At 26.5% G+C, this 22,083-nt stretch overlaps 3 protein-coding genes across 4 annotated transcripts; all 3 read left to right on the forward strand.

The window, feature by feature from the left end:
* Nucleotides 1-968: 968 nt before the first annotated feature.
* On the forward strand, nucleotides 969-1,393 carry OCT59_004964 (uncharacterized protein; the record flags this gene model as incomplete). Its single annotated transcript, XM_066138066.1, has 2 exons — nucleotides 969-990; nucleotides 1,068-1,393. The coding sequence occupies 2 exons, from the start codon at nucleotides 969-971 to the stop codon at nucleotides 1,391-1,393; spliced, it is 348 nt and encodes a 115-aa protein (XP_065997249.1).
* A 1,363-nt stretch (nucleotides 1,394-2,756) lies between these two features.
* On the forward strand, nucleotides 2,757-3,303 carry OCT59_004965 (uncharacterized protein; the record flags this gene model as incomplete). The annotated part of the gene is made up of 2 exons (XM_025329354.2): nucleotides 2,757-2,859; nucleotides 3,095-3,303. The coding sequence occupies 2 exons, from the start codon at nucleotides 2,757-2,759 to the stop codon at nucleotides 3,301-3,303; spliced, it is 312 nt and encodes a 103-aa protein (XP_025171937.1).
* Nucleotides 3,304-4,037: 734 nt separating this feature from the next.
* Nucleotides 4,038-5,642, forward strand: OCT59_004966 (uncharacterized protein; the record flags this gene model as incomplete). 2 transcript variants are annotated; one of them, XM_066138067.1, is made up of 11 exons in its annotated part: nucleotides 4,038-4,148; nucleotides 4,216-4,245; nucleotides 4,309-4,389; nucleotides 4,507-4,602; nucleotides 4,665-4,757; nucleotides 4,857-4,941; nucleotides 5,004-5,062; nucleotides 5,137-5,220; nucleotides 5,303-5,359; nucleotides 5,423-5,459; nucleotides 5,536-5,642. In XM_066138067.1, the coding sequence occupies 11 exons, from the start codon at nucleotides 4,038-4,040 to the stop codon at nucleotides 5,640-5,642; spliced, it is 840 nt and encodes a 279-aa protein (XP_065997250.1). The 2 variants fall into 2 exon arrangements, with proteins under 2 accessions (XP_065997250.1, XP_065997251.1); XM_066138068.1 differs by lacking the exons at nucleotides 4,038-4,148; nucleotides 4,216-4,245; nucleotides 4,309-4,389; nucleotides 4,507-4,602; nucleotides 4,665-4,757 and having other exon boundaries at nucleotides 4,911-4,941.
* Nucleotides 5,643-22,083: the final 16,441 nt, after the last annotated feature.

Consider the following 22,083-nt stretch of genomic DNA (forward strand, 5'->3'; position numbering starts at 1 on the left):
CTTGTTTCATGTTAATCGCTATGGTCTTATACAACATATTCACAATATAGGTCGTACAAGATAGTATGTCGTACAAGTATGAGGAGGATATATTTGCTACTCTAATAGGCAATAGACATTGTATTGTATGCAAATACAATTGTATGCAACGAATATTATTAATATCGATCTCCATCCAAAAGGATCACATTAGAATCAAAAAAAAACACCATTATTATAATTTTTTATTAAAATCGATCTCCATTCAAAAAAAAGGATCACATTAGAATTAAAAAAAAAACACCACCATTAATTACGTTGAATTGTTATTTAATAATAATTTTACCGACTACGGTGTTCAATTAAGATCCAATTAAGATGCAACCGATTAGTATTATACTGTATATCAATTTATCAATTGCAAATTAGGTACTTCTGTATGCTATCTGCCGTACATGAAAATTGATTATAAAGGTGTAACTGATTAGAATCATATATCAATTTATCAATTGCAAATTAGGTACATAAAAATTGATCATAAAACATCATAACAATTAATAAAATTTATATAAATAAAGTCCATTTTTGACATTCGATATTTTTTTAAATCTTACATTTGATCATTAAAAAAAATCTATAATAATAAAATAATAATCAATATCAAATGGCTGCTCCCGTATTAAATACAAATTACCAAGATAATAACAATCTTCGCTCTTGGCCGATGGACGCCACAGAGGCCCTGATAAGACGTCGTCGGTATTACCACAACCGATTTATTGATACTTGCGTTCAAAATCAGGGCACTCTGTGGCAGTACATCTCCAATCATATATATAATAATCATAACTTTAACGTTACGGCAACACAATGCCGAACTAAGTGGAATGCGCTGGTCGCGGGTTATGAAAATTTGAAGCGACTATTGTCCGATAACCCGGAGGGGTATCGGACGTACACCCCATCATTTTACGATCGGCGATTTCATCATGAGCTGTCTGACAAATTTTGGTATAACATGGATAATTATTCAATTAATTAATTTTTTTATTTAACCAATATATTTATTTGTATTATCTATTTTTTAGGCCGGTATCAGGCAGCTCATCGAAGAAATAACGTCGATAGACGTAGAAACGAATACAGAAATCGAACCCGTTCTCCTCGTCCTTCTCGTCCTCCTCGTCCTCGTTCACCATATTCTTCTCCTCCCCATTCACCATATTTCCCTCATTCACCATATACTTCTCCTCGTCATTCACCATATTATTCTCCTCATCATCATTCATCATATTATTCTCCTCGTCCTCATCGTCATCATTATCGTTCCCATCGCCGCCATCATCCTTATTCCTCCCACTCTTTCCATCATCACCATCATCACCATTCTTCTCGTCGACATCATCGTTATTAAATTCGTTTTTTTTAATTATTTTTTTATTTTTATATATTTTTAGTTATTTTTTATTATTAAATTCATTTTTTTTAATTATTTTTTTATTTTTATATATTTTTAGTTATTTTTATTATTAAATTCGTTTTTTTTAATTATTTTTTTATTTTTATATATTTTTAGTTATTTTTTATCATTCATTTTTTATTTTATATTTTTATTATATACATATATTTTTTATTTTATTTTTAGTTTACAATAAATTTTATAAAATATATATTTTACTACGGTAAAACGCATCAAACTTTTTTTTTTGTGACTATCGTGTGATCAATTTATTTATTACAAATGTGAATTATTGCAAAAATTAAAACTACCGTATATATTTTGTTTAAATATATAAATATGTATACATTATCCCCTGATCGGCACCATTTACACGATTATGCAATTGTAGTTATACCTACTGGGTAGCAAAATTTATATGTATTTATTTATCCGTTTCTAGGAAATTTTGCGGTAAAAATTAACTATTGATTATACTATAATGGACTGATTTGAAAATTTGAGTAATTCAGAAAGATTTGCATTTCCAAATGAGAAAATCTTTCTTTTAATTTATTTGTAATCTCAATATTATTTTTCAAGTGTAATAGTAATAGTTCCGAAGCTTTTAAAATTCAATTATTTTTTTAAAATCTTTTAAAATAAAAAAAAACCAAGCAAAAGAAAAATAAGATTCAACAATTAAATATACTATATTATACTCACGATATACTATAAAACACTTACTATTGTGTAAATGGCAGGGGATAAATCAATTATCTCCTGGCTAATTGGAATAGTAAAATTTTACTTAGAATCGGAACATGATCAGCCTTCGGCCGATCATTTATCCAATCCTAGTAAAATTTTACTTATTCCTAATTAGCCAGGAGATAAGTAATACGTATACGTAAAAAAAAATTTTTTTTACCGGAATCATCTGATAAAAATAATCTCACCTCCTTAAATATTACATCATTTTCTATCGTCCTGCATATACCAATGAGCAAGTCTTCATCTATTTTCTCCAATATATGTGTGATAAGTTTCCAATTTAGTATTTTTTCCATTCCTATGATGAAAAAAAAGTTTTTCCTGAATGATCAAAAGTTTTGCGTCAATCGTAACTTCCTTTCTTCGTGTTGACGCATCAGAGCCTGTTACATATAAATATCATCCTTTTTCTTAACGAATTGTTTTCACTTTCTCTCTCTTCTCATAGGTTTATTCTCTGCTGGTAATATGTATGTCATGATTTATCTATTGTTTTCTTTGTTGCTGAAGTTACAATTACAAATACTTAATCTTCTCATTATATTTTATAAGATCTTCATCCACTATGGCTCGTGGACCTCATAAATCAAAGGCTGCCAAAGCGAAATCTATACACCGCTTTAGGATGAAAATATTGAAGAAGAAGCGAAAGGCAGTCTATGAAACAGGTGGGTGAATACCACGGCTTCCGTACATAGTCTGGCCTAGGTTTAAACTTCTGTAAGGTGACCGTGAACTCGCCTCAGGCTGATGTTTTTAAGGAATCCCGGGAAGTACCTGAATTGTTGGACTGTTGGATTGTCTAGCCTTTGCTTTAACGGGGCTCTCCTGCTGGGGCGAGTGATCATAGCTTGACCCCACCTTCTGTCTTTCTATTTTTTCTTTAATTCCTTCCCTCTTCAGGTTATGTCGAAGCTCTCGAAAAAAGAATAAATATATTAGAAGAGAAAGTGAAAAACCTAGAAGAGGACAACGTTAAGCTTTTGGCCGAAAGAAATGATGCAATTTCAGATTTGAATGATAAAGTTGCTAGAATCAGGGCTTTGGAGATGGATCAGGAGTTAAATGCGCGTATTAGACCGGGAAGGAAAAAAAAGAATAGTGATTATTAATAAAATAAATATATTATAATTAATTCTTAAGAATAATTATATTTTTTACATATATATTTATAAACTTTCTTGTGTGACTATCGTGTCAAACTCTCTATTGTTGCCAGAAACAATTAATGATGCAATTATTGTGTAAAGATTTTTTTTACTATAAAATATAAAATAATGGGTTTTTTCCTAATTAAAAAAACTACCATGATATATGTTTGAACTATGGCGTATTTTTTTTTTAACCAATATAATATTATTTGTGACACTAATATTTTTCACATGGAATTAATGCAAATATTAATGCACATATATCGATCTTGATAATAGATCTCGATAGTAGTTGTAGATTATCCCTTAAAAGTGTCGATTGATCAAAAAAAAAAAGACTCTAAAAAACTAATTCCAAAGAACTATTATAAGATTTTAAGAAAAAAATTATTAAAATGATTCCAAAAAACTGATTCCAAAGAACTATTATAAGATTTTTTTTAAAAAATTATTATTATGATATCAAAAAAAAAAATCGATTCCAAAATAATTATAAAATTCACAAAAAAAAAAAAAATTATAGGGTTCAGTTCAAAAAAAAAATGTCCAAAATCCAGTTGATCCAATTTATTATATTACATTAAATTTTGCTACGTGTTGTAACACGTCGCGTCAGCTGCATGATTTAAATACCTTCACGTCTGTGATTTTAAAATTTCATCTCTTTTTTTTTACGAATTTTTCTAATATCAACAATGGATCGAAAAAACCTACAAGATAAACTAGACCTCTTATCGAAACAAATGAAACAAATTCAAAATGAAATGTATAGTCTGCAAGAACAAGAAGACGGTTCTAATAATTTAGTACGTAAAATTGCATTTTTGACCATTTTGATATTCATTAATCATTACTCATATATTCTTTTTTAAGGTTAATACACCTGATATCCCTGCTTCTACGGTCAGTAATTTTATAAAACTAAGTGCTATTTGTATATCTAATTTTAATATTATTTTACTTTAGAGTCATCAATCATCGCCTCAAATCCTTTCAGTTGACCCGCTTTCTACACCTACAACTGTCTTATCACAACCTTCTCAAGATGTAATCATTTTTTATTGTTTTTTTATATTATAAATTTTCTATTATTCTAACTATATAAATCGATCGCTCTTGATTAATATAAATTATATAAAATTGATTGATTTTCTAATTATATAGACTCGTCAACAATCACCAATCCCAAAACCTTCAGGAAATTACGTTAATATTCCTAAAACATTGAAACTTTCGAAGATCACGCTTAATGATTACCAGGTAAAATTGAGTTTACAAATAATTAATCAATCATCATATTAATAATATTTATGCGAATTTAGAATCATATACGTGATTTAGTCAAGCTTCATGTCGATCTAAAAACAGAATACAAGAATCAAAATCTGAAAACAATAGATCTAGTCGTTTCAAAAGTAAAATCGTAAAAATTTAATTTTTTTTTAAAAAAAAATTTAATAAATTTAAATTTTTATTTAAAAAAAATTTAATAAATTTAAATTTTTATTTTTTAGTTTAAAAAATGTAACACGACTTTTCCAGATACCATCAATGATTGGGCTATAAAAATGATGATCAAGCAGTCCATTAATAATATACGTAAGTGTTATATTATTGTTAAAAATAATTACCATATACTAACTAATTAAATTGCTTATTAGGTGATTACTATAGGAGGAAAGGACATGATAATAAAAAGGTGAATAAAGTACCTAAAAAAGTAAGTTTTATTTTATGTTCTTAAAAATTATATATTTAGATAACATGGTCTAATACGTAACCTTTTTTATATAGTCAAAAAATAAAGAATCTGCTGATGATAATAATAATACTAATATTGATCAAAATAATGGTTCATCCGATGAAATAAATGAATCGGTAATAAAATATACTAGACTTTGTTTTTATTTTATTGTAAGCTGAATAAAAATTAACCAAATTATAATTTTTTGTATAAAAGAGTAGTGATAAATACAAAGAAAGTACTCGTCAAATTGACAAAAGTGATGAAATTGCGGTATGCATTTATATTTTGATTATTTTGATTTAATGGTAATAATAATTTTTTTATTATTATTAGGATAAAAGTGACAATGGTAAAGAAAGCACCAAAATTGGTGAGTTTTATGATAAATTTAATATTGAAATATTTGAAAGTATTAAAGTTAAGGATTTTTTTTTTATAAAAATAAGTAGAGACGGTACAAAAGCAAAAAGCACCTCTAGTTACACGTGCTAAACGCAAACGAATAGAAAACAAAGTCAACACAAAAAATAAAAATAAAAAGAATCACCTGTAAAGTTGGCTTTTGCATTTGATATAATAAACATATAACAATTCACCGGAAATGTCACATGCAATTAATATACGATTATTATTAATTATGCAGGTTCAAATTTTTACAATTGATTTAATTGATTTACAATTGAAATAAATTGTATGCAGTATTAAATAACAATCATTGGTATCATACCATACAGATAGTTGGCACGGTATAACTGTGGTTTCCAAAAAAAAAATCAAGTGAATTCACGTGAAATTTAAACAAAGCTGGTGCAGTTCTTAAAATTATTCCGTATAAATAAATTTAATTATGCAATATTTGTATCAAATCAAACCGATATTAAATTAAATAAAAATCATGTATAATCTATTAACAAATAAATCAATGAACTACACGCGAATTTACTTTAAATTCAATTCTTTTATTATTTTTTTCAATAATACATTATATTAGAACAGTAATAATTATACTTCTCCGCGAATTAAAACTTAGAATGCCGAAATATTACGGCACAGATACCAAATCTGACATAATTATTTTGACGGACGAAATGTATTTTTACAGGCGTAATTTATTTTTACAGAAGATATTTATTTGATAAATAATTCATTTAATAAGTAATTTATTTGACAAACAAACAATTATGATGGACTTAACATATTAAAATAATAAAATCCATCTTTTAATTTACTACAAAATAAAGTAAATAGAATATTAATAAACATTCTTACATAAAAAAAACCAAAAAAACCTGCAACAACTATCCGTCTCCATTTCCAAGTTCCAAGCCAAAATTTACAAAAAAAAGAAGTAAAAGAATGTTAATAAATATTCTTACATAAAATAGTAATAATAAGAAAAAAACTGCTTCCTCCCTTTAGAAACACTACTTACCCATCTTAATTTCTAAGTAATCTTCTATATTTATTAACTAAATAATTTACAGTCAGACCTCTATAATTGCACTCTCCATAATTGCACCCACTATGTATACCCTCTCTAAATGCACCCTCTGGTTCGGTCCCAAGCTTATATGATCTCTAATTATTTTACCTCTATAAATGCACACCCTCTTTAAATGCACTATTTTGAAAATTATGCATATGGTCCCAAGGGGTGTGCAATTATGGAGGTCTGACTGTATTACTAAAAAAAAATATTTTATTAAATATAATTTTAAATATGGTCAATGCATTGTGAAGCTAAACTCAACATAATATACAAGTAGATTAACAATATTCAATTAATAAACAGTAAAAGAAAAATTCGAAATTAATGCTATTACAAAAAATGTAAATTTCTTCACGAGTATTATACTTACACCCATAAAAGTCAATATGTAGATAGTTTCGACCTTGCTGAACAATTCTCAATTAATCTAGAAAGTCGATTTCATTTGACGAAAAGGGTGTAATTACGCTCTGAAGTTATAAACAGAGAAATAAAAAATTCAAAAGTTAGTACCGTTATGAAAAATGCACTTTTCTCTATAAGTATTATACCCACACTCATAAAAATTAATATATAAGTAGTTTCGACCATGCTGACCAACTTTCAATTAATTTAGAAAGTCGATTTCATTTGACTAAAGTGGTGTAATTACGCTCTGAAGTTATAAACGAAAAAGTGAAAAATTAAAAGTTATTACCATTATAAAAAATATGCTTTTCTATATAAATATCATACTTTGCCTCATGAAAATTAAAATTCAAGTAGATTTAACTTGCTAAACAACCTTACTCAAGTATAAAAGGTAATTTCATATAACCAAAGTGAAATTATATTTTAAAGTAAAACATATTTACAGTAATTTATTTAACAAAAAGATTTAAACATATATAATATGGTAATTTTATATTAAAAATGGTACACTAAGTTTAATAAAAATTAACACAAGATACTATTGAAGATAATTAATAAAACATTGAAAAAACTGAAGTTTCGTCAAAAAAAAAAATTTAATGTATTTATATAAAATTGTGAAATGTAGTACAAAATTAATTGAAAGTAAAATCACCGGTAGTGAAAATAAAATATAAATTTGATATATAATATTTTAAAAAGTTCTATAAATATAAAAATTAAGGCAACTTAAAAACTCTTAGTATTTTAAAATAATACCAAAAACATGCAATTTAATTATCTTACATAGTATAAAATTTCCTTAAAATTAAGCATTATAAAATTCTTACATTATTAAATTCCGTACAATTTTTGATGACAAATTCCGTACAAAAATTGTTAATTTACAAATACTGTACAAATTCAGTCATATTTCGTACAATTCTTTTAATAAATGTATATAATAAATTATCTTAATGTACACATCACTACAAATTCCGTACATATTTCGTATGGAAACGTATAAAACCCGTATAAATAATGAACAATTACTTTTTATAGGGCTGGGGGTAAAAATAAAACTTTTTCTGGGGGGATGTCCTCTCATATTTTTTCTGAAACATCTGCCACATCTGCCACATCCGGGACAACCCTTTCATTATATCCGTTATTCCTTCCTTTTCTATTGTTTTCTAGTTATTTGGTATATATATTTGTTCCATATGTTGTCCCAGATTGTGGCGGATATATGGGGATTCCTGATCCCCCGCAGGGGCGATATAGGTGGAGCGATAGCGAGATATAGGTACTGCGAGGCCCCCTGGCCGAGGTGGGTGGAGCGGTAGCGACACACACACCCAGACCGACGACTTTCAGCTCATCTTCATCAGGAAGTTTTTACTGGTTAAAATCTGCACAGAAATCCATGTGGAACTATCATGGAAATTCCAAGTGGAACCAATATTTTCCGAATACCCTGTGATGAAACATGTGTAGTGGAATCACAGAGTTCGAGGCCATCACACGTGGATTAATATCAGGTGATTTGTAAAAATATTTTATCTCAAATTATTATTATTATTAATTTAATTTAATTGTATTTATTTTTACCTACCTTAGGAACTGAACCATATACCTCAACTCTACTATTAATATATCGCATCTCACAAACTAACCATTATACTATTTGATTTTTTTTAATAATTACTAGGATTATATTTTATATTTATTATTGAATCGCGTAAAAAAATTTATAATATAAAAAAAAAGATAAAAATATTTATTCTATATTTTCTATATTAATTTATATTAATATATCTTTAACTAGCACTATTATACTGTGCTATTAATAATTTCTTGAAGAATTCTACGGATTTCCAATTAAATTTTACAATACATGAAAATCTTGGAAATCCATATAATTCTTTTATGAAATAAATGGTTTTGTGTGGAAACCTATCCATGAAAATTGATGTAACTAACCTACATAGTTTTACGTGGACTGATCCAGTGTTCGGAAATGACCTGGTCATTTGACCTTTTAAATGATTTATGAAATCATTTGTCATTATTCATAATCATTTGTCATTTGGTCATTTCAATCATTTGATTTTGATTGGCTAATATTTATCACATAAATAATCATGTGACTATAATTAAAAAATAATGAATGTAGTGTAGGCAAAAATTATAATGCTGACCAAAATTACATTCAAATGACCAAAGGTCATTTGTCATTTAAGCATTGAAATGACATGTCATTTGTCATTTGTCATTTGAATCATTTGGTCATTTAAAGTCATTTGCCGAACACTGGACTGATCTACCTAAAAATTTCCTGATGTTCCTCTACTTCTTTCACTTCTTTATTTGATACCTCCCTCCATAACTGCCACTTATCACGTTCATGCCTATCTTTCACTGATGACTTTCCATCATACCACCTTATAAAACTATTGTTAACAATAATCCAAATTTTTAATAATATTAAATCGATTATTAATCGATTAGGGCCCTTGGTTAATTTATTAATCGGTTAAGGTTTTTTTTGTCAGTTTCAACCTCTAGTTTACTTTCCGATAAAATCATGATGATTTTATGTGCAAGAACAAAATGGTTTACTACTTATTTAGAGTGGATGGATAATTAGTAAAATATACTTAAAAGTTAGTGTTAAAATTTGAAAAAGGATTTAACATGCCAATAAAAGCAAAAGATCTGACTCACTTATTTTTATATATTAGATCCCAATAATTTTGTGCAAATAAAGAAAATAAATGAATTACCTAGCATTTTTCAAATTAATGAAGTTAATGAATAAGAAATTCATTATAATTTCTTTTCTTTAATATTTGACTCTACAAATTTGCATGGTCTGACAAAATTTATGTATTCGAGAATATTTAAAATGTAAAATCCAAATTATTTCTTACAACAAAATGTTATACTATTTCCGAGTTAATCATCTATAATTATAACAGGTTATACCAAAATAATTCTCGTGAAAAAAAATTCTAATTGCCTTTCCTAAGAAACTTTAGCTTCTATTATTCTGAAATTAAACATTATTTTGTAAACAAATATTGTGATATCTAATTTGATGTCGCTCATTATTCTTGATTCTTGTAATATTTTATGAAATAAGTATCTGTGCAAGTAATAAATTAATTTTAAAATGTGTTAATTAAAAATGTATATATATATATAGTATATTTCTTTTTTCTTTAATTTGTAAAAAATATATTAATAACTGAATACTTATATTTTTTAATTACACCTTATCAAAATATTTTTTTATAATTTTGTTATATTTATCTGTAGCATGCTTTATTATAATGTAATTTAATAATATTAAGAATGAGTGATTTCTTTTTTTTAAAAATAAATTTTCCAAACCTTTACAGTCCCTGGCAAAAAGAATATCATTTGTTATTTTGGATATGAGATCAGAATTTTCCTATTTAAATTAAAACTTGTAATGCCCAATGGATTTTTAGAATACTATTTTAAAAATCAATGAAAAAAAAATGAAAATTTATTATGTTTTTACGCCTATTTTACCTTCTAAAAAACTAAGAAGTTATAAATTTAATATAATAATTTGCTATGAATTTTTTTAAAATGCTCAAAATCCTACATAATAATAAATTCCAATTTTTTTTTAAAAAAAAACCACTTACTTTTAACTGCCAAATATTATAATTGCATTTTGTTATATCACATTATCACATAGAAATACTACTAATAATTTTTACATTAAAGTTGAATTTGGTATGAAAGTTTGAAATAAAAAGTTTAAACTTCATTTTCTCATCAACCAAAGCTCGTCTTGAAACAAAATTACAACTATTAGATTTCTTGCAATTACGAGATTTAAATAATGGTCTTTTATTATTTTATTAAGTTTTTATATTGCTTTTAGAAATGATTATCTTTATACAACATAAAAATTCATAATACTCACTATTATACTTGAACTATCACATTACACAGATGCCACACAGTAATTTTGAGACCACCATTCGAACCACATAGTCAAGAGGAATCCAATGGTGGTAAATTTGTCTCAATCTGACTTCTGGATGGCGAGAAAGTTAAGAAAATATTAAAATGTCATAATAAAATAACGCTGGTTAAGAGTGCGAATAGTACACAATACTAAATTAAAGCATTTATTGACACGGGAAGATGATCATATCAAATATTATTTAAATAATGAAATATATGTATTTTCTGTTCTTCTTTCAGAGAATAAAAAAAAATTTCACATTTTACTATAAATTACATTCGTGATATCGAAAAAACTGACCGCCATTCTTTTCACTGGGGACTGTAATTGGAAAATTGAATTTTTTGTTTTAAAAAATGAATATTCATATAAAGTTCATCTTTTAATTATTATTTTTGTATATATTTGTTAATATTAATAAATATAAGGAAATATTATCAAAATTTTTGAAAAGAAATCATATAAGTGGTTTTCTCTAATTTGTTAAAAACATATTAATAATACTTTATATTTTTTGATTACACATTCATCAACATATTTTTTTATAATCTTACCATGTCTTCTTCCATAACACCATTTATCTGCAAATGGACTGATACTCATTCTAAACCACTGTACTTTTACACTCAGAAGTCAGAAGGAACTTGAGCTTCACATCTACAATGAACACAAGGATTTGATTTGGCTAATTTAAGGTAGGTTTCCTAACTAGTATACTTGATAAGAGTCATTACTAGGTTTTATTTTCTGATCTGTTCTTATGCAATGTCCGTGGGAAAATTGTGAAAAGCAATGGAATGATATTCTCATTAAAAGGTATAAATAATATGCCAAGTACTTAAGTACTTTCTAATGCTGTGTAAATTGTAATTGATTTCTTACAGAACATTTGCATGAATACACTCAACAGATGATATTTAAGGTAGGCTCAAAGAATTGGTTTTGCCTGTTATTTATAAAATGGTCACATTGACTTTATTTCTTTCATGTTTAGTGCCCAATTTGCAATAGTTTTCGATTTGGATCTTTTGATAAACTAAAACAACACCTGATTTTTATCCATCATGACAGCATTGTATACTACGTGGTCACAGATGATATGATGAAACAGGAAAAAGGTACTCTTGCTTATACTTCATAAAAAACTGTTATTTCTTATTGAAACAAAAACTCTAATTATATCATGATACATGAATTATCTAAAGCTTGTTTTATCTTATCTCTTTATTTATCAAAAAAAAAAAAATAATCAAGGCGATACTTTTGAGGATGAAAATGAAGATTACGTTATATGTAAAGCGTTTGCTAAACATTGTGATCGGGAATTTATTGTAGGACAAAAATCATTTTATGGAATTGAAGATCTTGATCTTTAATTCTATTTCTATGATACGTTCCTAGTAAAAAATTTTCATTTATACTTAGAAAAGAATAAACATACAAATATTAATTCTACATGCAATAGTAGTTGCATTATAAATCTATTATTATCGAGAAATTAGCTTTTTATTTACATTTAGCAAAAAAATTATTATATATACTATTTTAAAAGGTGAAAAAATAATTAAAGATTTATTATTATATTATAATGTAATATAAAATAATTGTGTATCATTAATAATCTTAATATATTTTTCAAATCCCTGCTTGCATATTGGTGACATGTAAGCACTAGCTATATTCAAACGTTTGAGTGCAATGTTCCTTGGCAACTTTTTCCTCTTTTGAACTCTATGATTTTGAGCTAGTTTGTAAAAACCCATCGCAGATATTTCTATATCTGTTAATTCACCTAAATTTTGGCTTTTTCCTTTATCTCACACAGCTTGATCATTACTATTCAGTAAATCTTTGATATTATCAATACACTTATCATCAGGTTGGTCTTTGTTATATTCTAATAAAAGTCATGCATTCCATTCTGACAATATATCACATAGATCGTCTATAGCATCGCGGATTTCCTCATTAAACACATAGTCTTTGCAGTCCTTGTATTACCTGTAGATTAATATATTTAGAAATATTAGAGTCATGTAAAATATTAAAAGTTCTTCATATTGAATTGAGATATACTCACTTCTTTCAACTATACTATAATTATATTATTTGTAATCTTAACCTGTTTATTCCAGTCATCTTTTTGAATTCTGCCAAAAAATGTTTCATTTACTTTCAAAGAATAGAGGGCAACCTTGTCTCTTGGTTTGATACTTTCAGGTTCCACATTGTTCCAACATCCACCGATCCCGATCCTCTCAAGTATTTTATAATAAGTTATGTTGATGAGAGAGAGGTCTAAAATAATGGAGAGAAATAGAAGAGCTGATCCATTCAAAATCAGTAAAAATATGTGAACTGATTAAACTGAGTTCAAAAAGTTTTTACTAGGCTTTATTAATATAATATAACGGGTCATACCTTGATAGAATAATCGAAACTTTCATCATCAACTGTTTCGTATTAAAGTCTCATGCTGAATTCCTTGCTCATGATCTCACGATATGGAAGGATGTATGAAGTATAGTAAAAACGTATTCATTGCACATAGGATTCCAAGCTATCCACAACCAATGACCCGTAATGCTTCAAAATATTTTTCATACAATGCTCAAAGTATTTATCAGAGTCTTGAATTTCGTGGGTTTGTAAGGAAAAAATCGGGATGGTATCTTGCTAACATCCTTTTTCAAACTTCGGTATGTTGAAAAGGCTCTTCCTTTTCTCTTTACATTCCCTAGCAAAGTACACAAGGTCTATCTGGCATTCCATAAATACAAAGCTTTTCTTCAGCTAACTTGAGGAAAGCACGGCCATTAACCTCCCCCCTGTGAATTATTCTAAGTCATTCATAAGTCCTGTTCCCGAAAAAATTATCATGCTGCGTATTTTTCAGATCACGTTCCGGATGGTTTGGAGTACTGTAGGACTTGTGCCGTCATAAAGACGTTTGCCACCACAAGCTACAAAATAATCCTTTATTAAATTTGATAAAAATTATGATAATTCCCCAAGTTTCTTCATAATAAGATAAAATAATTAATAAAATAAAAAAATAAAAAAAAAATTCAAGAGAGAAATAATTTCGAAAAACAATTCCTATTAAATTTATAAATTCTATATTTAAACACTAAACACCAATTAGAATAATAATTTCCCTTTTTAGATCCCAAAGGAGAACCAATTAAAATAAAAAGAATATTTGATATAAATTATTCGTACTTTTCTACTACCCTTTGGTCACGATTATGTAGATCATTTCAAGGATATGCACGTCATCTATTACCCGATCCCTATAATAAATAATAACCCAATAAAAATTAAATTAATATCTAACCAATAAAATAAGCATCCTCAAATTGGCTATACTTGATCACTTAATCTCCTATAAATCCCATTCGATGATAGTTTAAGGTCACTCCGGACCACAGCAAATAAAAACAGAGAAAATTTTATACTAAATATAAATATAATACTGCGCCCTAAAATTAATAATGTCACTAGAGCTACAGTACTGGAGGAAAAAATACAGAGCCCGTGATTATACCATTTAGGTAATTGTATCGGTAGGTAATACTCTGTCGTCATCCATACTCCCAATCATCTGCTTCATCATAATTTGGTTTCATGTAGCGTATTTCTTGATTTATCGCTTATTGCAGTTGTAAATTTATAAACAGATATCCTTTACGAAAACATCCTTAAAATATTAATCATGATTTGTAAAGAGATATTACATATTAGGCATTGTCTACTATGCCGGTAAATATAAAGGCAATTCACTCACGAACTGTTTTTAGCCTGTCAAAACAAAATCTTTCCTATTTTTGTTTTTTTTTCACCTTAAATTTTTGTTATGCATTCGAAGTTGTTCTTCTCTTAATATATTTTCAATAATTAGCACATCACTAATTAAGTTTTCGTCAAATTCATAGTAGAAACGGGTTTAGAAGTATTAAGTATTAATTATTTGAAAAATGAGAATTTCCTTCAATTGATATCATTGAGTAGGCGCTTGTTTTGTAATTAAAAATATCATTTGCATAAAAAAAGTCGGCCGCACATCAACTAGAAATTTCGCTCTAAGTCATTTGCGCATTCGCACATAATTTGAATTTCGAACACTGTTTATTAGTAAGAAATTTTAAATGTAGATGACATACAGTATGACATTCTAATGTACTAATGTTAAACAAGAAGTTTTCCGTCGAAATTTGAAAAACAGTTCCTTATAAAATAATTTTAGAAAATATATCATATGTATATTTAAAACTAGAGAAAAAAGTCGTTTTTGCAGTTTTTACATGGATTCACGAAAATTATCGTTCGTAAGATATCTAAATTAATTTGTCATTAAAAGTTCTTTTATAAATGAGTCGTTTTTTTAAGAAAAACCATATAGGCGATGAATAATGTTAAAAAGTAAATACATTACTTTTTTTAAATGTTTCTTTGCAACAAATTATGTATTTTTTTTTATTTTTTATTTTTACATCAATTTTTGTACTCTAGGAATAATTCCATCGATCATCTCAGCCAAATTTAAACATAATTTCGGCAAAAATCGGAAATTTGAAACACACATATGCTGAAACACAGAAACGCCTATTTCTAATTGAGGGGTTTGATCAACGTTTCACACAATTACTAATAAATTTAAGATAATGGAATTTTACTTTACTTTCCCCAAAAATTATAAAACCGTGAGAAAATGACTTTTGAACACTCTCAAGAAGTTAGTAATGATTATGAAAAATTATTTGAAATTGAAAAAGGACATGACGTAATTATATGTGCTGGTGAAGATGAAAATATGAAAGAAATTCGGGCACATTCACTCATCCTATGTACTAGGTCTCAATATTTTTGTGCCGCATTCTATAATGATTGGGTCGAGAAGAAGAATGGAATTTTCATTTTTAACAAACCTAATATTTCTCCTCAATTATTCAAAATTATTTTAAGGTAATATAATGTCTGACTATTTTATTATATTAAATTCGGAAGAAATATTAAAGTTTTTCTTTTAATATTTAGGTTTATTTATTGTGGAAAAATTGATTTAACAAATTTTCGAGGACCCGAACTGTTAAAACTTTTAATGGCGGTAGATGAACTTAATATTCAAACATTGGTTACTTGTGTTCAAAAGCATTTAATAAATGATAAAGAATTCTTACAAGAGAATTTTATGGAGATTCTTCAAATGGTTTATCATAATGAATTATTCACAGGCTTATTGAATTATTGTCTTGAAGAAATTGATACGATATTTAATTCTGATAAAATTATTAATTTAGAAGCACCTTTATTGGAATTTCTTTTAAAACAAGATGATTTAAATTTAGATGAGATTGAAATTTGGGATGGTTTAATCAAATGGGGATTAGCACAAGAAAAACTCAATCGAGACACCTCTAAATGGAACAAGAATGATGTAATTATTTTTAAAAGAATTCTTTATAAATTTATTCCCTTAATTAGATTTTATGGAATTCCTTCTGAAGATTATATTAACAAAGTTAAACCCTATGAAGAGGTTTTATCTAAAGAATTGCGAGAAGAAATATCAAAATTTCACTTAGATCCTGAATATGAACCAACATCCAACCTTTTACCAAGACGTTTTATTGGATCTACTCTAATTAATCGAAAACACATTACACTTTTTATAAATTTTATTGACAGAAAAAATATTGACACCGATTATAATAAGAATCCTTATAAATTTAATCTTTTATATAGAGCAAGCAGAGATGGCAATACAGCTACATCATTTCATGCTAAATGTGATAATAAAGGAGCTACTATAGTTGTAGCAAAAATAAAAAATTCGGAACAAATAATTGGAGGATATAATCCACTTTTTTGGGATTCAAATAGTAGTGATAAATCAACAAATGATAGTTTTATATTTTCATTTTCAGATAAAAATAACCTTCGGAACGTACATGTAGCTTACAGTAATGGTAGTCAATATTCTGTACGAGGTTACTCACATTGTGGTCCATTATTTGGTTTAAATGATTTATATATAAATTATAATAATGATCCTAATAATTGGTACCATTTTGGATCAGGTTCTTATCCTACAATTAACATACCAAATCGTATAAATATAGGTGATTATGAGGTATTTCAAGTTATTAAAAGATAATCAGATTAAGTACTGTATTTACGTTACTAATGTATTTCGAGATATTTATAATAGATATAAATAAAACGAATATTTAAAAGTGAACCTAAATTTATTTATATAAATTTATAGATTTACAGTGAGTTTTCCATTATAAATAATGATTTCAGATTTTATATACTATGTAAATAAAATAACTTGAATTTATTATGCCTATTAATTGACCTTCAGTAGAAAGGGTGGGATAAATATTGTTCATGTACAAAAATAACACGCACGTTAAAAATAAAATTCGATTTTTAATTATTCACGTGTAATATATTTTGGCTTCCCGTGAATGAAGATCACTCATGTAATCATGTTGATCTAACTCATTTTTTGATCGAGTCCCAATAGGCCAATATATGATTCTTTGAGCATTGGCTCGTACCAATCAATAATGTTGCATAATATACATACAATATTTGTCAACCGCATTCCTTAAAAATTAAGAACTTCCTTTTTGAGCAAACACAATCTAGGTAAAAACTTTATAATTTTGGCCAGGACCTTATAAAAAATTTTATCCGTCATTTTTGTAAAAACTCCTTTCACGGATTCGTTCACGGATTCGTTCAGAATAATTCGATAAATTTCGTTATGTAAGATTACTAATTCCGGAAATATGAGCCTTTTACGGAAAAAAAGATGGAATATAAAAAAAAACGAATCGACTTTTTTTACAAGGAGAATGTTATTATTAATTTTTAATATTTACTAGTAATTCACTACACACAAAGTCACTCTATACAATAAAATTGTTTATTTTCTATTATTATTTTTTTGTTTTTTTATTAAATTACCGTATTCACCCGAAATAAGCACTACCAAAAATAGTCAAATTAAATTGATAATTGGCTGGTTTTTTACCATACAACGTTAACTTAATATTATTTAATATTTGGAACAATGCAAAATATACTAAATTTTCAATAAATATACTTTATAAGTTAATTATAGTGATTATCCTAAATTTTACTTGAAAAAATAAATTATTCGGTGAAATAAAAAATTTTTAGCGAATTCAGTGGACCATCTGATTAATAAAAATAACTTCAATGGATTATTCCATAATAGTTAATAGATGCCTACGTAATACAATTTCAAAAAATCTTCCATATGATCGGTAGGTGATCTTTTTTTTTGCGAATTGCAATAGTAAAGATACTAATAAATTTTTATAATTTCAATAAAAATTAATGTTGCGCCAAACAAATCTGCAAGGTATTATACTAGTTTAATAGAATAATTTTCCCAGTACATATTACCCAGAAGAACCTGACATCGTACGGAGGAACATGAGAAAGCTCTTAAACGAATGAAAAATTATTATTTAAAGTGGGAAATTATGAATTGAATTTGTATAAGAAAATAATACTTACTATTCACAATACTTGTAAGTCTGCAGTGTTAACGGAACTTTATGACCTCCCATGATTATTCAACAATTTTAAATGCAAGGAAGAAGCAAAAATGAAAAATTATGAGTTAAAGACATACTTTGAAATTTGGTTAAATAAGGAAGAATTTACAAGTTAGTTTATCGTATTGTAGATATGCAGAATTTGATCTAACCTATTTTCTAATGAAATTATAAAAGGTTAATATAGATTTAATCTTAAAAATATGATTATAAACTTCTATTTTGTCATAAGTAAGAATCTAACATTTGATGATACTCATATTTTAAAATGCATTATCAAATATTTAAAAAAACCAAACCAATAAGTAAAAAATAATTTTAACAAAGTTCTATATATTGTTACAATAATTTTGTTCATGTTACATTAAAGGACTATACGAGATAAATCAATTATAAACCATTTTTTTTGCTAAAGTCAAAACCAGTTTGATTTTGAAAATAAAAATAAAAAATTTACCAACATAATATATTATAACTGATAATACATTAATATAATTAAATATAGCCTCATCAGGAAGCCACATCTGTAGCTTAGTTGTTACTATTTTTATAGTTATGTAACATTTATCTCATGCGTGTTTTTTAATAAAAAATAATCTAAATACCTTTAAAACAAATTCACAATTCTTTATTTTATATATACTGAACTTTTTTAACAATAGGTAATATTTTTTCTTAATATTAGTTTCTTTAATGAAATACATCAATCAATCAATCATAATATCTGTCATTATGATCAGTATTGTCAGTATTACTAATAAATGTGGTAGATAAATATCATAAATATTTTACTCTCACTTCCTCTCTCATACTTTTAAACTCTTATCTTATACTGGCTCTTTTACTTATATATTCTATACTCTTATTCTGTTTAAAAAAAACAAAATACCTTATCAACTTTATATTTAAGAAGTTTTAAAATTTTTAGAGAATGATAAAAATACTTTATATATAAGTATTACTTATCTCCTGGCTAATTAGGAATAAGTAAAATTTTACTAGGATTGGATAAATGATCGGCCGAAGGCTGATCATGTTCCGATTCTAAGTAAAATTTTACTATTCCAATTAGCCAGGAGATAATTGATTTATCCCCTGCCATTTACACAATAGTAAGTGTTTTATAGTATATCGTGAGTTTAATATAGTTTATTTTATTGTTGTATCTTATTTTTCTTTCGCTTGGTTTTTTTTTTCATTTTAAAAGATTTTAAAAAATAATTGAATTTTAAAAAGCTTCGAAAAATAATATTGAGATTACAAATAAATTAAAAGAAAGTTTTTCTCATTTGGAAAATGCAAATCTTTCCAAATTACTCAAATTTTCAAATCAGTCCATTATAGTATAATCAATAGTTAATTTTTACCGCAAAATTTCCTAGAAACGGATAAATAAATACATATAAAATTTGCTATCCAGTAGGTATAACTACATTTGCATAATCGTATAAATGGTGCCGATCAGGGGATAATAGTTATTATGCAGACGTCCAAGATCATGTTCCATATGAAAAGCATAGTAAATGTGTGATAATAATCTATATGACGTAATGCGTCAAAAATATCAAAGATATTTACGCAATAATAGTTTATCTAAAAAATATCAGTATGTAAAACAACATGATCCCTATTTGGCTGTATAATAATCATGTTTATTTGTTAATTTGTTAACTATTTTTTTTTTGAAGTTACATTAAAGTTTTATAGAGAAATATTAAGAATTTCAAACTTCGATCAGATGCATCATCACAAATTTTGAGGATTGTCTTTCTATAAATAAAAGTGCCTTTTATACAAGAGGGAATTATTATTCCAACTCCGACTTCAAAACCTCCATTATTTGAATTTGTAAATCACTTTCAATTGGTGATATTAGTAGAATGATAATATTTTATTTTAAAAATCAACAATAAACAAAAATCATGAATAATAAAAATAAAAAGTTGGTAATAAAAGAATATAAAAAATGTATATAAATAAGATCAATAATTTAAAGAGATTAGATTATAGTTTTGAAAGAGATACTTATAATAATAAAACAATAAAACAAAAATTCCGAAAAATATTAAAAAATCTTACAAAATTAAGTTGCGCAAGTGATATACAATCAAAATTTTTTCATCAATTATCAAAAATATGTAATCATTACATATTTATTATCAAGAATATGTCAGTTATAAGAAGGAAAGTGAATTAATGGAATTATTATAATATATTCACAAAATTGTTTAAAAAAATTAGTTATGATACATACATATTGGAAAGGGGGAATTTATAATGAAAAACCAATTATCATTTATTACTAAATTAATAAATTTACAAGAATTCTTTTTATCATTTGATTACAGTAAAGATTATATCATTATAATGAATTAAAATATGCTATTTTTCCAAATTAAGAAGTTTAAGAATTTATTATGAAGATTTATTTGAAACATTAATTTTATTTTTAGAAAAGAATGGAAAGAATTTAGAATGTCTTAAATGTTACATTATTAAATATAACTATAGCAAAATTTCGTTCAGAAGTAAAATATTTATATGCTAAATTTATAAAGTAGAGGAATTAAAAGAAATTTTAAATAAATTGTAAGTAATTAGAAAAGCTTAAAGTTATGTGTAATAATTATTTTTACTTGAAAGTAGGTGTAGTATTGGAAATTATTTCTAATTTTTCACCAAAAAATTTTCATGAATTGTATATAAAAGAATTTGAAAAAAATTAGGTGAAATCAAATATCTTTCCGGAGGAATTGGAATCTTTTTTTTATTATTTGGAAAGACTTCGCAATATTTATTATTGAAATTAATTTAAAAAGTTTACTTGCTACTGTTACGATGAAAAACAATGTGACGAAGTCACGTGATATAACCGTTGATCAATGGTAATTTCCGGGACGATTAATTATTGTTGGATGATCAACGTCATATAACATAATGGTGTAGTTAGCCGAAAAATTCAGCCGAAAATAGTTAGATGTTGAACCAATAAAATATTCAAGATCAACATGAATTTTTTTCGGCTGGGTGTTGTTAGCCGAAAATTTACTGCGCCTTCGGCTGAATTTTTCGGCTAACTACACCATTATACGTTCGAGCATGATTGACACGATCAATTTCATTTTATAAACTGAAATAAGCACAAACCGTCCATTTTTTTTTTTGGTGATTGACTTTCAATTCAGAATATTATATGTAATTTCATCAATTTGTGTTGGTCATTTCAGTCAAAATTAAATACATAATTCCGGAAAATCGGCAAAATATGTGCCGAAAGCTAGGAACACAGAAACGGGAAATTCCTATTTCGTACAACTGAGACGTTGGTCAACGTTTCACATTACTAACTAATAAATTTAAATAATGAATACTAAAATTTGAAAGAAAATGTCTTTTGAATACTCTCAAGAAATTTGTAGTGATTATGAAAAATTACTTGAAACTGAAAAAGGGCATGATGTCATTATATATGCTGGTGAAGATGAAAATATGAATGAAATTCATGCAC

This window comes from Rhizophagus irregularis, chromosome 13 (genome assembly GCF_026210795.1).
Source record: "Rhizophagus irregularis chromosome 13, complete sequence".
NCBI lineage: Eukaryota > Fungi > Glomeromycota > Glomeromycetes > Glomerales > Glomeraceae > Rhizophagus > Rhizophagus irregularis.